General features: G+C 36.1%; 1 protein-coding gene and 1 pseudogene across 3 annotated transcripts; one reads left to right on the top strand and one right to left on the bottom strand.

Annotated features, from left to right (window-relative positions):
* Positions 1 to 771: 771 nt before the first annotated feature.
* On the bottom strand, positions 772 to 15624 carry LOC103342959 (P-loop containing nucleoside triphosphate hydrolases superfamily protein). 3 transcript variants are annotated; one of them, XM_089042545.1, is made up of 33 exons: positions 15368 to 15624; positions 15150 to 15239; positions 14941 to 15059; positions 14467 to 14580; positions 14296 to 14377; positions 13943 to 14010; positions 13789 to 13863; positions 13496 to 13641; positions 13314 to 13416; positions 11633 to 11713; positions 11399 to 11467; positions 11237 to 11296; positions 10996 to 11157; positions 9224 to 9280; positions 7316 to 7561; positions 7178 to 7240; positions 6912 to 7097; positions 6621 to 6725; positions 5660 to 5743; positions 5358 to 5507; positions 5049 to 5162; positions 4864 to 4950; positions 4579 to 4782; positions 4325 to 4489; positions 3808 to 4014; positions 3585 to 3674; positions 3369 to 3461; positions 2785 to 2882; positions 2153 to 2231; positions 1906 to 2052; positions 1642 to 1761; positions 1488 to 1559; positions 772 to 1135 (listed from the first exon to the last, which is right to left on the bottom strand). In XM_089042545.1, exons 1-33 carry the CDS (start codon positions 15489 to 15491, stop codon positions 911 to 913), a joined length of 3885 nt encoding a protein of 1294 aa, XP_088898671.1. In that variant the 5' UTR covers positions 15492 to 15624; the 3' UTR covers positions 772 to 910. The 3 variants fall into 3 exon arrangements, with proteins under 3 accessions (XP_088898671.1, XP_088898670.1, XP_088898672.1); XM_089042544.1 differs by having other exon boundaries at positions 2785 to 2879; positions 3321 to 3461; positions 15368 to 15623; XM_089042546.1 differs by lacking the exons at positions 13943 to 14010; positions 14296 to 14377; positions 14467 to 14580; ... (1 more) ...; positions 15150 to 15239; positions 15368 to 15624 and having other exon boundaries at positions 2785 to 2879; positions 3321 to 3461; positions 13496 to 13634; positions 13789 to 13841.
* A 2299-nt stretch (positions 15625 to 17923) lies between these two features.
* Positions 17924 to 20334, top strand: LOC148914874 (uncharacterized; annotated as a pseudogene).
* The last annotated feature ends 333 nt before the right edge of the window (positions 20335 to 20667 follow it).

The raw sequence follows: 20667 nt of genomic DNA, 5'->3' as shown, positions 1-20667 counted from the left end.
AATGGGAATCATATCTACTACCCCGCCCCCCCAACTAGTTAATCTGAAACCTAGTTTTGAGGGGATGTGATTACGGATTTTGAGGTAGGGCCCACTTATTTTTTCATTCCTGATTGCAAGTGAACGCATGATAAGTCAAGAATGGAAATCATTCCCTTTCCTCCCATACCCATTAGTGATACGTAAACATGCCCTCATTGTTTTCAAAATTCAAATAACCTGTCACAAATTCCTGTTGCATTAACACATTTCACTAGTTTTACAAGTGAATAGGCCACTAGTAAGTTGACATGTGTATATTAGTATTTAAAAAATAAAATAATTATAAATATCGGATCGGGTTTCATTGAATTAGGGATATTATTACCCATTAACCAAATCAAACATTTATGTACAAATCGGATTGAAATAATTAAAATTAATTATTAATTATTTAACCAAACAAAACCAACTCGTCGGTACGATACGATCGATACGTGGATAATTTAGATGAGAAGCCCACCCCAACTAGCAATACGTGTTCTTTCATTAAAAGGAAAATCAATGCATATTCACCCTTGCAGTGTTCATCACGTGTTGCCACATCATATTTTTCCATTTGTCCAGTCGACATATTTATGGGATTTGTTCTCAACCACAAGAATTAAAAATGCAATTGGGCATTTTGTCCATCTGGATTATTAAGAGATTATCAGTAACTATACTACCTGGCCTACATTATTCAAAAAGAATCACAAACAAAAGTAAAAAATCGTTGGCTGAACACTGCAGTGAATAACAAAATAAGAAATTAAGGTCAAGGGTTCATAGCTGTGCACAAGACACTCATTCCTACTAACTTATATATTTTCATTAAATAGTACACAAGACACAAATAATCATGCTTTACAACTTCTTGATGAATTTTTGTTCATAACCCCTTTGCAGCAAGCTCCTTCTTGAGGCTGAGGACCTCGACTCCTTTTGTCGCTAACTGCTCCTTTAGGTTTTTTGAAGCCTCCTCAAACTTCCTGTTCATGTGATCGGACTCGTCCCGTGTTTCTTTATATCTACTTCGAAAGGCATCTAACCTTGCTTGTGCCCCTCGAAGCCTCATTCGAAGCTTTGCCTTCTCTATGCCGTTTTCAACTTGATCCTGTTTTGAAGTATACCAGGCCAAATTAAAGACTAAACAAAAGAAAGATAATATTACTTGGGACAGTCTTTTTTTTTTTTTTTCATTCTTTTCTGAAAGGAAACAACTACTTGGGACACTTCTAAATTTGTGAATTCTGACAACTCCAGATGAAAAGTTTTTTACTTCCTTTTTTATCTTTTGTGGCAGAAATTTTGACACCGTTTGGAGAGCGTGGATCTTATTATCCAAACTGCTATTTAACAAAAACCTATCAAACCCAATTGTTGAAGCTGCAGCTGCGCATCTATTGGTCATGCCCAGAAAGATGAAAACGACGTTGCATAACAAATGAAAGTATACAAGCACTTACTTTGTGAATCTTAAGCTCCATGCTTGAAATTCTCCTTGTCAGTTCCTCCACTTGAAACTTTGCCTCCATTAACTGTTAGTAAATTCATCAATATTTGAAACGACTCAAACAATTTAGGTGCCAATGAGAAAACAAGGACTTTTCAGTGACCTACCAAGTCATTGTAACGTTTATTGAGACTTTCTTCTTCAATTGCATGTTTCTGCTGCTCTTCGATCTGAGTCACTAATTTATCCTTTTCCTTTGACATAACACAGAGCTGCTTGTTCAGACTCTGTAGACAACATGGAATCAATCAAACAAATGGAAAAAAATTCTGAAAAAGTTCTGAAAAAATAATGTTAGTTCCTTCCTCAATGCTAACTTCTCTCCCTGACCATTATATCCTGGTGCATAGAGAACAGAATGGAGATCATACCTGGTAGTCATTTGAAAGTTCTGACAACTCTCTTATTCGAGTCAACAAACCTTCTCTTTCTTTACTTAGAAAGCTGAGCTCCTTCCGAAGCATATTCACTTCCTCGCATTGATGAATTCCGCACATCTCTGAATTTGAGCTCAACATCTAAATGGTTTATAAAGTAAAAGTTAAAAAGCCATGCATACCAATCATTGCATTTTGTGTAATAACCATACAATATTCTGAGCTAAAGCAAATAACTCACTTCTTCAGACCGTTTGCTCAGAGCGCCAGTTATATTTTTGTCATTATTCACTTGATCAATCTCAAAAGACTTCTCCATGCTACAACAGAAGAAGTATAATAAAATAACAATGTTTTGGTCTTCCAGAAATTCATGACTTTGATATTAATATTCAAGATATTCTAATAAATCTAGCAGCAAAGAAGATTCAATAAAATGACAACCTAATAAATCCAGCAGCAAGGAGCAGAAAGTAATTTTTATAATTAGATAACAATTTGTGACATTATCCCAAAAACGTACTACAAATCTATCCCATCTTTGGATATTCTTTTAACATTTTCCGACAGTAAAGAATTATGGAAAATTTATCCCAAGCCTAACCCCCTAAAAGGACTAACAAACCTTGAAAGGTGAAAACATGAAAGATCACAATATACCTATCAGACGACCGTTGAATACCAAAAGCTAGATTTTTGGGAATTAAATTAGAGGTCCATATAATTGCTTAATTCAGCAAATGACAATATGGCCAGAATTATTCCAAAGTAAAAATTAAACATGCATTGCCGCTAATGGTATATAAGACCAAATAATGTAAAAGAAGATATCAGTTTACAGAGAAACAAAGGGGAAAGGAAACTGACGCAAACCTGCACGTCTTCTGTCCCGCCGTTTCCTCACAAGAAGTTAATCTTTCCCTAAGGACCTTGCATTCTTTTCTACAAGACTCCAATTCATTTCTCACCTTACATTTTGACATAATCATAATCAGATTAAGCAGATACCGCTATGAATAATCAAGTAACAAATATTGTTGTTTTTAAACATTCTATATCACAAGTAAATGCATCCGAAACAGGTAAAGACCAACTACACTATCTAGACAAAATGGTGATAACAGATCTTTCCTATTAGTCAAACAGGGGAAATGAAATTCATATTTTCAGACAAGCAATGTGGATGAAGAGATATCTTTTGTGATACCACAACCAAAGATTCAGCCTTCGAAGTTTCAGCAGGAGATAATCAAACTGAGGGTGATACAATAAGGTCAATCCCTAATCGCCAAATTCACTCAAAGAAAGAAGGATGTGCATCCCCTCAATTTCCTTTCGAATTGAAATTTTTGGCAGATAACAATTTGAAGAATGGCAAGCAAACTCTTCACGATGTACACAAACCTCACCTCTGACATTTCCCGTGATAATGATGTAATCTCCATGTTATATATCTTTGATTTCTCTTCTATGGCTTCAATGGAAGCCTTCTCCTTAGCTGACCATATTGCTCTTTCCTCCTCCATCTCCAAAAGGGAATCTGTAAGTTGCTGCCAGCCAAAGATACAATCAAATGAGCAACTTTGCACCAAGAAACACACACAGGTTAAAAATTCAACTAAAGATTGATGTTTTTAATTTATAATTCAGGAAAAGACCCAAAACTAGTCTACCATCGCCAAGTCTTCCTTTTCTTCAGTGAACGTTTTAATGGAGCCTTCCATCTTTTGCTGCTCAAATTCAGATTCTTCCAGCCTCTGTTTCTGAATATACAGATAAATGACAATGAAAAATTAAAACATTCGCACAAAAAAGCAAACTAGCAATTTATTTTTATAAATGAAAGTAGAAAAAGACTTAGGATAGTGTGAAAGAGAGAAATGTGGACTAGCTTACCAGGGCCAAAAGCTCTTCCTGCAATGCTTCAAGTTCCAAGTTTGATGTACTCAATTTTTCAGACAGGTTTTCTAGTTCAGATGCTAAACCTTTGCTAATCGACACAGCATCTTCTTTTTCCCTGTATACAGCTGCTAACTCTTCTTCTAGAGAAGTCATCTTCGTTTCCATTTCAAAAGCATAAACTTCCATCTTTTTGTATTCTTCCTGAAAAACAAGAAAAACAAAATAATAGTTGCCATCATTGAATACTAAATGAGGCTCAAAAAGCTTAAGCAAAGTAGAATAACAACTAGGACCATAAACATAACAAGTAAAATTCTAATTTTACTTTAATATCTTAACAAAATATTAACTATCAAGTCATTCTCTCTTCAGCAAGAAAATTAGTTTCTTTCAGTATAAGTATCTCTTCACATCAGCATATGGACATTTACAGCTAAAATAACTTGCATGCAGGATAACAAATTTTATGCAGGATAGTAATGGAAAAAAGCTTATAAAACATTGTCACCACCTGCAATGTCTGTTCAAAAGCAAGGTTTTTTGTTCTTTTAGAATCAGACATAACTGAATCACGCCTTCTACCAGCAAGTGAGTCACGCTTGTTCATGTCACGTTCAAGAAGAGAGTTCTGACCATGCAATCGTTTTATTTCTCGTTCGGCAGAAGCTTTTTCACCCTGCAAATGAGCGAATATGTTTGTGAAAGCGAAAGGTTGTGTTTGGATGATATCAATGACTGAAGAAAAAAAGAGCATAAAGCTCAAACCTCCAGTTTGGTCTTCTCTTGTATGGCATTCTTAAGCTTAAACTCAGTCTCTTTCAACTTCATTCTTGTTTTCTCAACATCTTTTCTCAAACTTTCCTTTTCCTTAGCCAAAGAACAAGATGATAAACCTGATATTTCCTTTTCAAGAACTTGCATATAAGAAAGATATTCTCCCTTTTCCAAATCCTGTTGTTCCTGAAGTTCCTGAAAGAAACTACTATCAATGAAAGGATTTTACTGGTTACTAACAGTGATAAGCATATTAATACTAACATACAAGCTTACCCTCAAGGACTTTTCGGAATTTTGAGCGTCTAGTTTCAGTTCCTCTATCTGGTTCTGAAGATCAACTGTTTGATTGTGCAGAAGGCACTGCATACCAGATAATAATACAGCACCAAAAAATGTCAATGTGGTCAAGAAGTAAATAGATTTCAGGGTCTTTCAAATAAGTATAGTTACAACCGAACCTTTTCATTCTCAAGTTCAGAAACTTTTTCCATCAGGTACGAGTTTAACTTCTCGTGGTTACTGATAATATTCTTTTGTTGTAAAGAGAACTGGCACATTGAAGTCTTGAAATCCTACATTACAAAGAAGTCAAGCCACTAGATGGTGAGAGAGAATACAAGCATTTATAGAATAAAGACCCGCACAGGCTTCAGAAAATAAATTAAATGAACCTCAGAGATAACTTATGACATCAGCAAGCAATATCTTTAGAATACTAACTGTAAGTAAGAAAAGCCATTAGGAGCTGATGTTTCGAAAGTACTCACTAGGAACGTATCAAATAGCACAGAGAAACTCTTAGAGCCCTCTTCCAGAAGTGAAGATACACTTTCTATTGCTATTTCTGAGCTTTGAACTTCCAACATTATTTCTCGGACTTCCTTTGCAAGCTTGATCACCAAGTCAGAACTTTTGTCCTATACAAAGATATTAAAAGTTAGCTGCACAGACTTCGAAAGAGAACATGTATACTCAACCAAACCCTATATTTACAAACACCATAAAATATGTGAACAATAGATAAATAATGACTCGCCGCAGAAATTAACACAAAGGAAGGAGATCATACATCCACTTTTGCTACAGATTCATTCCAAGGATGCTCACGAGTGACCCTAGCCTCCTCACGTGCAATTAGAAGCTCTTCATAGAGCTAAGGACATCAAACAATAAGAGACAGTAGTACCATCTTCATAAAAGATAAAACAATGGAAGTGAAAGAAATGACGGTTCTCTGGATCTTTCTAAAAGAGAAAACAGAGAGCAGCAAGTGGGCAGGCTTGTACATACATAGATGGAAACTTTAAACAAATACAACACTTTGACTTTATATGCTAATAGAAAGGTTTATTTCAAGGCTATATAGAAACTTGGGTTCTGTGACAGGAGGAGAACATACGAGAGACTTACACCTTAAATAAAAAACCTAAAACAAATCATTTTCCTGTTGAGACATTAAAAATGTATCCTGAAACGGTATTCATAGTCAAAATTCATACATACATATATACAGAGGTATGTTGAATAGTCAAATATATATATATATGGAAGCATGTTGAACAGTGGGGGTCCTGATCATGCACACATGTGAGTGACACATGTATATAATGGACAAACACCTACACACACCCTCTGTGTGTGTCTAATTCGGTTAACTGCAAAAATCTAAACACACACACACACACATATATATATATATAGAGAGAGAGAGAGAGAGAACGCAAAATTTTCTGTTAAAAATGAAGCCTGCTTGTATGGAATAAAAAAAAGTATTGTTAGCCATTTTCTTTTCCTGCGTTTCTTATTAAGGTGGATGGCCATAATAAGCTAGAATCTTAAAAGATTGCAGCAGATTAGCATTCAAAAAAAAAAAAAAAACACTGCAACTTGATTGTTCAGTGCAATTATTGGCATAAATGTTTAAACCTACTAACACCCTAAAAAGTCTTGAATAAGTGATGAAGCTCCAGGTAGATTAAATCTATTCACATGCTTATATATCACAACCGACTAACACAAACCACGATTACCTTGCCAAACTTCTCCCTGGCACATATGTTCTGCTCTGTTGCCAGGTCAACTACACTATCCAGATTCTGCTGGCTTGAAGACTTCTCCATTTCTAGCATCTTAATCTGCAAGTCGAGGACAAACAATAAATGACAAAAATGTCAAAATGAATAAGCAAAGCAATAAAAATAGCAATAACTACATACTGAATTTTAAAATTTGCAAAGATAATAAATAAATAAATAAAACAAGAAAGAATATCAGAAAACAGGTTCATATGAAAAAATTAAACAAAAGAGTAAGAGGACGACCTGTTCTTGAAGTCGCTTAATCACAAGAATAGCCTCCGACTCTCTTAAACTAATGTTATTGTCCCCATTAATGGTACCTTTATCGAGATAAGATGTGAAGTAGTCATTATACATTGCCCCAGAAAACATATCAGCCTCAGCAAGCTTTCGTGTCAAGCATTCAATTTGTATCACACTCAAAGTTCTCTGTACGAGGTAATGATTAGTATAGAGTGCAAAAAGGTTTGCTGATATATTGAGGAACAGAAACAATAAAATATACGAACCTGAGTTTCAAATTTTATAAGCAAATCTTCATATTCTGCTTGCAAATCTACTAAATCATTGTCCTGCAAGATTATGGAGATTAAAAATGGGATTGCCAAAAGTTCAGAACAGAAAATGTAATGAAAAAAAGTACAAACCAGGGGTAAGCTTTTCTTCCTGGGTGGCACTTTTCTCCTGTTAGTAACATGTAATAAAGCACATGGATCGGGAAGAACAGAGTCATCCAATGTGATGTTTTTACATTCTTCATCTTCTTTGCAAGACTCATTCTCGGCAACTTCAGTCTCATGCACCAGTTCTTGAAAAGGAAGAAGTGGTCCAACATCACGCATAGGCCTCACAGTTTTTCCCGCGGATGCCTTTGATTGGATGGTGGATACCACCTAAAATGCAGCAAAGTAAAAATAGCTGAAACTTGTAACATATCTGATATGACATGGTCAGAAAAAGTTTAGAGACCATATCAAAAAAGATAACAAAAGTACTTAATAAGTATTTCCAGCAGCCTGTCTCCTGTCTTGTTATCTAGAACTAGGCAATATAACAGTCACATAGATATACTTAATACGTTTGCACATTATAATCCAGCCAGATGAAAGAAAAGCATGAAGCCATATGAAAGGCTCAACAAAATGTAACATTCCAATTGCTGAAGATTGGCTGCAGATGCCATTTTCCTTATTTCCAGCTTTAGTTTAGGGCCACATCCATCATATGCAATGCGGTGTGGATAAAAAGATAGAGAAACTGATGAGAGAATTTCCATGGGAAGGGATGCTGGAGGGGAAAAGAGATTATTTGGTCAAATGGGATGTGGTATCTCAAGTGAAGGAGAAAGTTGATGTAGTACAGCCCGTAGGTATTAAATTAATCACTTAACAATCGACCAGAGAAGAATATAAGAGATCGAGGAGAAGAAATATAGGTCGAAAAGACAAGACAAAGGGCAGAAACAGTAGAACAAAGAAGAATATCGGAGGTCGAGGAGAAGAAAATATAGATCAAAGGGACGAAATCAGAGAGTTCTAGGAAAAGGTTTACTCAACATTCAAATCTAAATTTTAAAGAACTACATGGGGGTATTTATAGCAAACTAAAACCTAGACATAACAGGATAAAAATCCCTTGCTTAAACAGAAATTCTAACCCAAATAAAATAGGAAACTTAAAACTAGAAATCTGGAAATCTGGAAAAGTAGAAATCCTACTAGAATTTGGAAAACTAGAGAATCTAGGAAACTAACAAATACATTCAGAAAACTAATAAACTTAGGTCCTACGCGTCCTGCATCAAAAGGGGGTTGGCGGTTGGGCCAATTTGGTGAAGGGAAAAGAGGCACTACTGGGAAAATGGTTGTGGAGATTCACGGGGAGAGAGAAAGCCTGTGGTATGCTATCACTAAAAGCAAATATGGGCTGCATGAGAATGCTTGGTATTGGAATATAAGCTGTTTGCTGCATCAAATTGATTCTGATTGAAGAGTTCACTTCCTTGATTAGCTTAATTGTTTATTGATTAGATCAGTTAATAAAGATGAGGCTAATTTGTATTTCTGACTTTGTGTCTTGGATTTTTATTCAAACACCTTTGTACTCAAGTAATGCGATACAATTTTATTTCAATGAGGTATCACACCTATGTCCAGTGGCCATCTTGTCCACATTTCTGTAGAATTTCGTTTTCCTTTAATGAAACTTTGCTTCCTAATAATAAACAAAAGAAGAATTGTGTAGTTGTACAGTTTGAGAAGATTGAGGTTTCCATGATTGTATCTTCTGGTGAATTCTTGTTCATTAAGCTTTGTACTCATTTCAATCGAAGTGAAATTGTCTCAAAAAAAATTACATTTGTATTAAGTACTCAACAACACCATACAATTTTTTTTATTTTGCATTTGAAATAAAATAGAAACACAGTATGCATGCAATATAGAAACATATGTACAAGAATAAATCTGTTTTGTATAGATTAAAAATTGGAACTTACAATTAAATGAAAGATGAAATGAAGTAATCATATACACTTCGCAGGAATAAAGTATTACCTCTCCCTGAGTCTCCCTTGTAAGATTACCTGGACACCAAGTATCACGCCTCTTCTCCTGCAGCAACAAACAGGAAAACTTAACGAGAACCAGAGGGAGAGAGAATGAGAGACAGACAGACAAAAAACAAGGAGGGAAGAGCTAGTAGGGATTATATAGGTAATAAAAACAGAGGGAGAGAGAACAAGACAGACAGACATAAAAAAACAGGGAGGGAAAAGCTAGTAGGATTATACAGGTGAGAGGATTAGCAAGTAAACCATAAACACAAGTTATAGGTGTAGATGGTCAGGAAACTGTCACTCTCAATATGGAAATAAACATTTGTTGGGAAAAAGGGCCTAAAACAAATTTTTCAAAGAGGAGTTACATAACTTGAGTTACACTAAAACACAACGAAATCTATCGAAAATCTCCTAGGTTAGCTATTTATATAGCAGATCACCTGTATTACGTGACACAAACATGACTCGAGTTCCACTAAATCACAAGTAGTATGAAATTGTCACTGGTACAGAACCAATATAACTTCGTTTGCAGAGCATTTTCTCTTCTTCAACATGGACCTAATCAACTAATATCCCAGCCTAAAGAAGTAAGATAATAGAAGATAACATAACGGATACACAACCTCCTTTTTGTGCTCTATTTCTTCTTTTATATTTTCAGGACTAATGTGCCAAGTCAACCATTCAGTACATTTTTAGTTATGCATGAAGTGTGCACCTGGTCATATTGGTCAGCCATTTTAAACCCTCCACATATATATCAAATCTCTTACAACTTTTTTTAATGAGACTTTTTTTAACACACAACTCAAACAATACACACAGTGGACAAGGAGTCCACAACAATTGTACAACCAGAACAAACAAAAACAAGGTCCTATCAAGCCTCAATACATCAAAAATGTAACTAGTATCTGTCTTCCAATCTCATAAAACAGCAGAAAGACCCTAGGAACATTACAAGAAGAATCCCATAGAGATGGACAAAATTCAGATCAACTTTACAACTCTCAACCATCTTTGGCCCTCTGTAGTCCTCAATGCTTCTATTCTATTTCATCCAAATGACCTAAAGGACAACCAGAACTCTACAGCTCCGTAAAACCTTCACTTTTTCCCACCACCAAAATTTTTATGCCTCACTCAACATATATGAGCACTCTCCTGGAATAACCCAAACCATAGCAGCTTCCCTAAACAGGTTAAACCACAATTTAAAGCAACTGAGCAATGAAGCAATAAATGGTTCACTTTCCGTTGCCCTCTGCACATACCACACCAATTTGGAGATATACACACATCTGGTCTTCTCTTCTTTAGCAGGTCAGCACCAATTTACAGCACTCTACGAAACTACCATAACCTGGCGAAAATTTTCTTTCCGTGGTTAAGACTTGACCCGCTCACAGCCAGTCTTGCATCTCATCCATTTCCCTGGATTCCGTACTGGCTTCTGGTCACAGCATACCAAAAAGATTCCCTTTCCAAAAGAAATCCCCACCAACTTACCCAACAATGCTTAGGTTTTTTATACCAAATTACCTATCCCTAATCCCCCTCTTTGTGTATCAATATAAACTAAATCTTATCTGATTGGAAAGGAAACAATAAGACCAAGCACATATTTTCTGTCTAAAGATAATGGAAGCTTGAACTTTGTAGTAGTTATTCTCATAATTCCAAAACAATAAAAATAAGAAACAAAAGATTTATTTGAAAATCAAAGAAGAGAAGTAATGAAAATTAATTTATCATCTTGCAAACCTTCTTGAAGCGATCGTGAGTCTCATCCCTATTTGAATACAAAACCATCGAGCTCAAATTTTCAATTTTCTTAGCTTGCTGTTGCACCATCTTCTCTCTTTCAGCTTGGGCTTTCTTTTCCTCCTCCAACTCCAAAGCTATGCGCTCCCTCTCTAACTCAGTCTGCACAGCAAGTATACATATTCCATAATACACTTGCTTCTTCTAGTTACAGGAAACCATAAAGTGTATATTGTCAAACCTGCAGTAGTGTATTTCGCAGATTGAGGATTTCCTCTGCCCAATGTTCTGAATGAGATTCCTGAAACACAGAATAATAAAAAGCTTACACTTCACATACACAATCTAAAATTGATAATAATTATAAATGAATGACAACACTGGCTATAAAAATAAAACCAACCTGCAATTTGGCTCGAAGCACCTCAATTTCCTTCTTTTGACGCTTTAGAAGAGCAGCATCTGTTAAAATCTGCCATGAAGAAAAGAAATAGGTTCAAATGCAGTAGTTAAAAACATATGGTAGGCATAAAAGAACCAACCTTATGGCCAAAAATGCCTACTAGACAGAATCTCAAAGGGAAGATTTAAATTTAACCCAAAAAACAATTAAAATTTAAAAATTTAAAAAAAAAACCTCATTGACACGAGCACAGTTTGTGACACGTAATGCTCTACTTGCAAATTGGAGACTGCTTTTAGTCTCGTCTGCATGAATCTGTCAAACCAAAGGTTCTGAGAAACCATAAGAGAACATACAAAATAAAATATCATAATTCAAAAGTTAAAGAATATTCAACTGCACAAGTTACAGAAAACAAGAGAGTCAGAAGCAAACAGTACCTTACAAAAGTTGGGTGTCAATCATTAACACTCTCTTTTGACCAATACACAATATACTACTATTTTTCGAGTTGAGTATTCTTGTGGTTGATTAGGAACCTTCTAAGAAAATTTGAACCTAAACTGAAAGTACTAGATGATATCCTCTTTTTCTAATCATGTTTCTACTGTTTGAAGCAGTGAAATTTGAAATATGAAATCCAACATTTCCTCCCATAAAATGTGCATCATATGGTCTGAACATAATTAAAGAACTTCTTTGCCATATTCAGGACCCCATCCAATGTAAGCTAACAACCAAACGACCAAAGAAAGGACGCCCCTACGCCTACATACATAAACCTATCCCATAAGCATCCTGTTACATGTGCACACTATTCGAAAAGTTGACACCTAGAACCCTCCAAGTAATGCCTGTCATTTAACATTCTTTTGTGCAAAAAACAGTGGGTCTGGAACTCACTTATTCTTACATTTCCCGTATGCTTTAGGGCTGGGGTGGTGATGGGTTCAGGCTGCTGGGGTTAGTTGGGTTATTCCTCAGCCACCCTCAGAAAGTCTCAACGGTTGAAGTCTTTTTGGGGTGAAAGGGAAGCATGGATATTATGAAATGGTTTTTTGGGTAATTTGGTTGGAGAGACGTACAATAATTTTTGAAATTATAGTTGGGATGAAGTGAAGACCTGATGCAGGACAAGAGGGATAATTAATAGACAAGATTGAAGCTTGTTTAAAATTAAATCATTTAAGGCTGTAAGATTGTAGTTTTTTGGTCAAAGGCTGTAAGATTGTAGTGAGAAAGAACAAAAGGGAAATTTATGGAACGATAAGCAATTATAGGAAAAGGATAGGAACTACTAGCACCACACCAGTAGGATTCTAGGAATCACTCCTAGAGGCCTTAGTGGTTAGGTTGCATCACACAAACTTAGAGAGCTGAAAAGTTCCGACAAGTTTATTCGATCATCAAATCGTCAAGGTGTAAACAATTTTATTCAACCATCAAACCTATCCACTTGTGTTCCTCATCAAGACCTGTCGGGGAAAGTCAAGTTGGCTTTGGGGTAGATATAAGTAGGGTTTGTTTATTTCAGATGACAGAGTTATAGTTTGGTTTTTTTTTTTTTGAGATTATCAAGATGATGGACCTCTTGTCCAACAAGACTTTGCTCCTTGTATTTAGGTTATTATTTAGGCAAAGTACTGGGCAGCGGTATGTGCTTCTGTTTCTCCAATTTTTAGGAAAACATCCCTTTCAAATATTTTGCTTGATTGGAAGGCAGCAGTGTCTTGATAAGGATTGGTTCTTCTCATAGTTGTACATCTATGTACTAGTTGTCCTGTTTCTTTCTGTTATTGGTGGATTACTTGTCCACTTTTCTGTACCCTTTTTTTTATGAAATAAAATTTCTCCTTTTCAAAAAATAAATAAATAATTCTGTTTATCATTAAAAAATGACCATCGGAAACCTTACTTGTGCTAGCGTGATGTTGCATATTATAGCTGTATTTGCATTTCCACCCAAAGCAGGTTGCAAAATTCGCGTAAGTTTGCTATCTCGATATGGCACATGTCCCCTGCATCAAGTACTGAATAAGGTCAATACATGATATGTGCATAGAAATACACTTGACATTCAACAAATGCAGAACATACCCTTGACTTTCAGCACCTTCACTCAATTTTTTAATGACAGTTCCCAATGTCATAAGGCTTTTATTTATATGGGAACCCTCTTTGAGCCGGACACCTTCGGCACCAGTTTTTGCAGCACGTTCTGAACCAGCTAGGTCCACTAAATTCTAGATCCAAAAGAAAACATTCAGAGCAAAACAAAAGAATTTTTGTGAGAATTACAAATACAACAAAAACTCATGTTTCATCAATAATAAAATAGGAGGGAAGGAAAAATAAAATAAAGATATCTATTAATTTTAATAAAAACATACCAAAACTGAAACACGGACCGCATCACAAGAACTACCAATATCTTCATCTTCGGTTCTATCTCGACTTTCAATTATCTATTTAAAGCATAATAATAGCCATATGAGATGTATAACCTAAATGGCAACCAACAACGGTAAGGATGTAAAATTGTACCATGCGGAAAATGGTGTGGGACCTACTACTGTACAGATTCATATTTGTCTCTCCAATATGCCGATGAGCTGAAATTTCAAAGGATGATAATGTCAAAATAATGTCAATATGCCTAGGTCAATAATAGCACCTTGCTTTTAGGTGAAGGGAGGGATTGAGAGTGGATGGTGTTTTTATAAATGGTCTCTACATGTGTATTTGCGTGCCGGGAGTTGGTGTGTATGTGTGTTGTGAGTAAGTGTGTGTGTGTGTGTGTGTGTGTGAGAGAGAGAGAGAGAGAGCGAGAGCTAAATAACTCTTGAATAGTATTTTGAAAAAGAAGAATGTGTATGATACTGTAAAAAGGTAATTACATTCCCCAAACTCCATGAGATCAAGCACTTGCTCTGGAGAGGCAACAATTTCTTCACGCAATCCAGCAACATATATCCCTCGCTGCATGCGCATAAAGGGAAACAGAACTTGCAGCAATATAATTATTGACAAACTATCATAATAATTCAACTTTATAGTAAATTCAATACCTCTAGACTTTCATGAATCTGCAATTTTCGATGCTCAGGAGCCAATAAATCATTTATGTCCTCATTATAGATCTCCATATAAGACATTCGTAAAAGAAACTCCCGATCAACATCCTAAAAGCAAGAAATAACCTGAGTATGTGCATACACTGAGTTTACAGTATAAAATTCAGTAGTTCACAAATGCTAATAGCTAAGCTACGTAAATAAGAGGCCACCTACTCATTTCAACTGTTTTTACGAGTCCAGGCTAACAATTTTCTGTAGCTGAGAACTGAAAGGCTAACGTGATTTCTAGAGCATGTAAATGTAATCGTACAACTTTTCACTAAACCTTTTCAACATTAGAACTAGCAACACTAATTTGGTAATAGAGTTTTCAGATTAGTTACTAAACCCATTTTACAATGTTGCCCACTGATTTAACCCATTTTACACATTTGACAGTCCAACCCGCACTTACTAAACGAGTACCTCTTGAATAATGTTGAACATCTCACGCACTGCAAGAGGAATCACCCCCGGCTCAGTAGCCGACCCTCGGATTGTGTGTGTTTTCCCACTGTTAGTTTGCCCATAAGCAAAAACTGTTCCTACAAATAAGCAAAACAATGTATAGTATATATATCAGAAATTAAAGTGAAAATTCAAATGAAGTCAAAAATGGGTATAATTGAATGTACCATTGAAACCGCGAACTGCAGCCGCGACTATATCTTTGGTCTGAGATTGGTAGACCTCGAGGTTCTTACAATCTTCCCCAAAAATTCGATCTACAAACCCGAAAAATAAACAACGAAGGAAGAAAATATAAGAAAATTGGAAAATAAAAACATTAAACCCATGGGAGTTAAAACTGCAGAGCAGTAGAGGCGAGAGCGAGAGAGAGAGGGTCTGGTACCAAATTCGAACTTGGAGGAGTGGTTGGGGATGAAGATGGAGTTGCCTGAGATACGCCAAGGGCTGGTCTTGGCGTCTTCAGCCGAGAGCGGCCGAGCTCGCACGGTCACGTGTATTCTCTCCATTCTCTGTTTTGCAGAATTCGGTGGCGATTGCTTACCGCAATTATGGTGGTTTTCAAAAGCTCATTGGGGTTTTTCTGGCTCGGCTAATTTTCCCGCCTCTGTATCTGTGTGCTTTGGAAGTGGCCGGGTAATGACCGAAAAAGGCTCCCGAAAATTAAAATTAAATAAATAAAAAGAAACGCTTCTGCTTTATTTATTTTTTTCGTTGGGAAAGCCCTTCTGTTATAAATATCTTGTTTAATATTTAGGGTAATTTTTTGAGATATTTCGTTATATACCTATTCTTAGCACAACTGATATTAAGGTCTAAAATATCGGGAGTTTCGGAAATATCGGTGGTCCAAAAATATGGATATATCAATGGAAATATCAAGAAAATATCGATATCGATAAAAATTGAATAAAAATCACGGAAATTGTGAGAAAAACTTGAAAAATTTTATTGAAACATTAGAGGATGTTTACTTAGTCAATTGTCTATTATTTTATCACAAAGAATTGGAAGAAAATGTATGGCATTGTGGGTTTGAGTGATTAGTGATTATGCAGCGACCTGACGAATACTGTGACTTTAGAAAATATGTAGTAATTAGTGAAAGAAAATTAAACACACCATAATTTTTTAGTTTTAATAATTTACTTCAATATATTACACTTGATACATATGATAAAATATATGAGCTTAACCAAAAAAACAAAGATAAAATGTATGAGTTAGTACCACATAGAAAGAATTCCTATTAATATTCAAACTTTGTATCACATATAATGAACAATATTAAAACTCGATGTGAATAATAATAAAACTCCATAATATATAACAACAACAAAATACTACCCCATTATAAAATACTAAATAACATTAAGGGTTTTTCACAGCAATGGTCCCTCAACTATACTCGTTTTTGCATTTGGGTCACTGAACTCAATTATTAGTTGCAGAGGTCACTCAACTATGTGTGTCGTTGCACCAATAGTCCTTCCGTCAAGTCCGTTAGCTTTTTCTGTTTCAAATGATGACGTGGCAAGCATATGTGAGAATCTCATAGATTCGTTAGGGGCAAATCTGACTTTTCAGTTAATTAAAACTAATCTTTTGGCTTTGAAGAGAACGACAATTGCACAGAAATGGTAGTCTATGCAAAAGGGGAAAATCGCGTCTAGGATTTTCAAATCGAGAGGCATTGGACTTGGATTTTTGGGGGATTTTGAAACATTATCTCAGCATTATGCGTTAATGGACTAAGTAGCAAAGTATTTTGAGTTAAAAAAGCGATAAAGTACATATATAGGATTTCAGTTTCGTGGAAATCACAAAGAAAAGTGTCGGGTCTATAGTGTGTGGAGGCTTCTTCAAATGGAGATAATTTTTCGGTTGTCTGGAGAACCCCCCCATGTATGGTAAGTTACTATAACCTAAATATTCCTTCTGCATTTTATATTGCAATATATTATGTTTGCAAATGTGTGGTCCTGTTGTTGACAATGAAGTTTTGGCTTTAAGGTGGGAAAAAATGTAGTTGGAGTCTTTATTATTGTCTGTGGTCTCATTTCTGTCGGTTTGTCATGGAAGTGATTTCACACTTGCATATGCCTACACTTACTTTGTCTTCCTTGTTTACTTTCTTCTCATTGTCATTGAAATTGTTTGTAAGCATACCTTTATGTAATGCGGTAGATAAAGAAGAGTTGTGTACTCTTGAACTCCACCACTTTGGTACGTTGGAGAATGGCGTGTATAAGGGAGACAAAGTATGCTATGTTGACAACTGTATTCATGACTATCTGTCATTATTGGATTTAAAGAAAATTGGGATAGATCTTGGATACAAAGTTGATATAACACAAAAGGTTACAAGCTTAAAAGTTTACTATAAGGGGCCTGCAAAAAGTGGTTAGCATGTTGTGAATGAGGCTGTAAATGATAGTTATATTCCAGGATTGGTTGGGAGCATTTCATCATTTCATCATATCAAGTATTGGTGTTGTATTACCATGATCCTAGTCATAACAACGAGCTAGAAAGTGAAGATAAAGGGCAACAACAGCACAGTGAAGATGTTGGCAATGAAGATGAATATGAAGAGGAAGAGGAGGAAGAGGAGGATGTTATTGTTGACAGTGATTATGAAATAAGTGAAGAAGAAGAAAATGGTAATAAAGAGGCTGCATCAAGAGCACAACCAAGGAACGATGCACCAAATGATGAATATGCACAATGTTTTGAAGAGATGAATAAAATGCTTCTTAATGAAGCTATAGGGGAGATATTAGATGATGATCAAGATAATGATCGACTTCCTTCGGATGATGATAGCTCTGGTGATGAGGAAGAAGGTCAAAAAAAGACAAGCAAGAGGAAATGGAAGAAGACAAATTTTAAACAGTTTAGGAAAGAAACTGATTTGAGAAATCCAGAGTTTAGAATTTGAATGCAATTTGCCAATAAGGATGAACTCAAGGAAGCTATTAGGGAGTATGCAATTGTGCAAGGGAGGAATATTAAATTGGTGAAGAATGATAATAAAAGGATTCAAGCAAAGTGTGCAGGTCACACGAAATGCCATTTTATTCTCTGGGCTTCCAAGATAGACAGAGATGAGCAGACATTTGCCATAAAGAGTTTGTCCTTAGAGCATGAGTGTACTAGAGTGGACAAACTAAAATATACTAATTCAAGGTGGCTGTCCAAAAGGTTTGCTGACAAGATTAGGAAAAATCCTGACTGAGATGTAAGGGCATTCAAGGCTGAGGTTTTAGAAAAGTACCATATGAATGTTTCAAAGCATTAGATTTATAGAGCAAAGAACTTGTCCAAGGTGATCATTGAAGGCAGCTATGTGAAGCAATATGCGAGGCTATGGGACTATGTAGAAGAATTAAAGAAGGCTAATAGGGGCAGCACTGTGATTATAAAGAATAAGATGAAGGGTAATAAACCTGTGTTTGAAAGAATTTATGTGTGTTTGGAAGCTTGTAAGCGAGGATTTTTGGCAGGATGTAGACCTCTGATTGGTATAGATGGCTGCCATTTAAAGGGACCTTACACAGGGCAAGTTTTAACAGTCGTTGGTGTTGATGGGAATAATGGACTGTACCCAGTTGCTTATGTTGTTGTAGAGGTGGAATCAAAAAGTACTTGGATTTGATTTCTTCAACTTTTGATTGAAGACTTACAAATTGAGAATGGGAAAGCTTGGGTGTTTATGAGTGATAAGCAAAAAGGTCTAATACCTGCAATTGAGACATTGCTTCCAACAACTGAGCACAAAATGTGTGTTAGGCATCTCTACAACAACTTCAGGACAGAGCATGCTGGCCTTGCATTGAAAAACATTCTATGTGCTGCGGTAAGAGCAACTACCATTCCCTAGTATGAAGCAGAAACGGACAAGATGAAAAAGCAAGATGAAGAGGCATGGAAGTGGCTTAAAAAAAAACCAGCCAAAAATTGGAGTAGATCTCATTTTGAGCCACATTCTAAGTGTGATCTGTTGTTGACCAACCTCTGTGAATCCTTTAACTCTTGCATTTTAGATTCAAAAGACAAGTCTATCTTAACATGTCTAGAAAGGATTAAAGTTTGTATCATGTTAAGGATGGCTAATAGAAGGATTGTTGGTACGGTTTGGAGACATCCAGTTGGGCCTAGGATTGTCAAGATCATTGAGAAGAACAAGTTGGGAGCTAGTCAATGCATTCCTAGATTAGCAGGTGAGAGCAAATACCAAGTGAGCCATATGTATGGGGGAGAGTATGTAGTGGATCTAAAATCCAAGACTTGCTCTTGTAGAAGATGAGATTTATGTGGGATCTCATGTTCTCATGCTATTTCTTGTATCTTTCAAAAGGAGGCAAATGTGTTTAACTATGCACATGACTGCTATAAGAAAGAAGCCTACCTGAGTTCATATGAACCTATGGTACACCCAATACCATCCATGGACCAGTGGCAGAGAACTAATTGGCCTCCAATTAAACCTCCTCCATATAAGAAGCAGCCTCGAAGACCTAGGAAATCAAGAAACAAAGGACCAGTTGATGTTGAAGTACCTGCTCCAGTTCCTCCAAACCCTTTGCCTCCATTTTACAATCCACCACCTACTAGGTTGAGAAGGATTTATGTCAAGATAAGATGCTTAATTTGTGGCCAGGAGGGACATAATAAGACACGACATGCCAACCAAGGGACATCACAAGTATTTTGGTTATATTTTATGTAGTTTAATTTACTTTTGTTGTTGACAACTTTAATTGGTTTTTTGTTTTTGTTATTGTAGGCCGTTCCTAATCAGCCCAACCAAGGATCAGTTGCCTCTTCTATAGTCCAACGGGCAGCTCAGGTATTTGGGTTAAAATCTCTTTAGTTTAATTCATTTTTGGTTTTTAGGCCCAACCAGTTCATATGACCCTTTTTTTTGTTATTGTTTAGTTTATATCATGTTTATTTTTATTTTTTAGGCCACCCTAATCAGCCCAACCCAACTAGAGGCAGAGGGAGAGGTAGAGGAACTACTACAGGAAGAGGGGGAGGAAATGGGAGAGGAGAAATGCCAACTGGAAGAGGAAATGTAAGTGACAACTCTTTCATGCTACTTTGGTTGGTTAATTTACTTTAGTTAGTTAATATGGTTCCATTGTATTTTAGGTTGGAAATGGGACAACAGAAATGCCAAACAATTTCTCATCATCACAACCACTCCCATCATCATCACAGCCACTCTCTTACACTGGAGCTACATCATCATCATCACAACCACCCAAGTTCCATGCCAAGAGAGTGAAGTCTCCTGCTAAGAGATTCAAGTGTCCTGCCATGAAGCTTAAACCATGGATGTTTTGAAGGCTAACTAGGAGGATGTCTGTTGGATGTCTTTTTTGAAGTAGTTAGATGTGTTTTATGAATGGTTTGTTAGATGTGTCTCTGGGATGGATGTCATTGTTTTGTATTTGGTACATTTTGGAACTTGAACTGGTACATTTTGGTACATTTTGGAAACTGTAACTTGGAACCTCATTTGGTATATTTGATACATTATGCTTCAATTTCACTTGGAACCTGATTTGGTACATTTTGGAAGCTGTAACTAGATGTTATATATGCTGATTTGGTACATTTTGGAACTGAGTGTTATAACTTTTGATTTGGTAGATTTTGGAACTGGTACAGAGCATC

The sequence above is a fragment of the Prunus mume genome, linkage group LG8 (assembly GCF_029339155.1).
Source record: "Prunus mume cultivar Tortuosa linkage group LG8, ASM2933915v1, whole genome shotgun sequence".
Classification (NCBI taxonomy): Eukaryota; Viridiplantae; Streptophyta; class Magnoliopsida; order Rosales; family Rosaceae; genus Prunus; species Prunus mume.
Note: the sequence above shows the minus strand (reverse complement) of the source record. Positions and strands in the feature narration are given on the sequence as shown.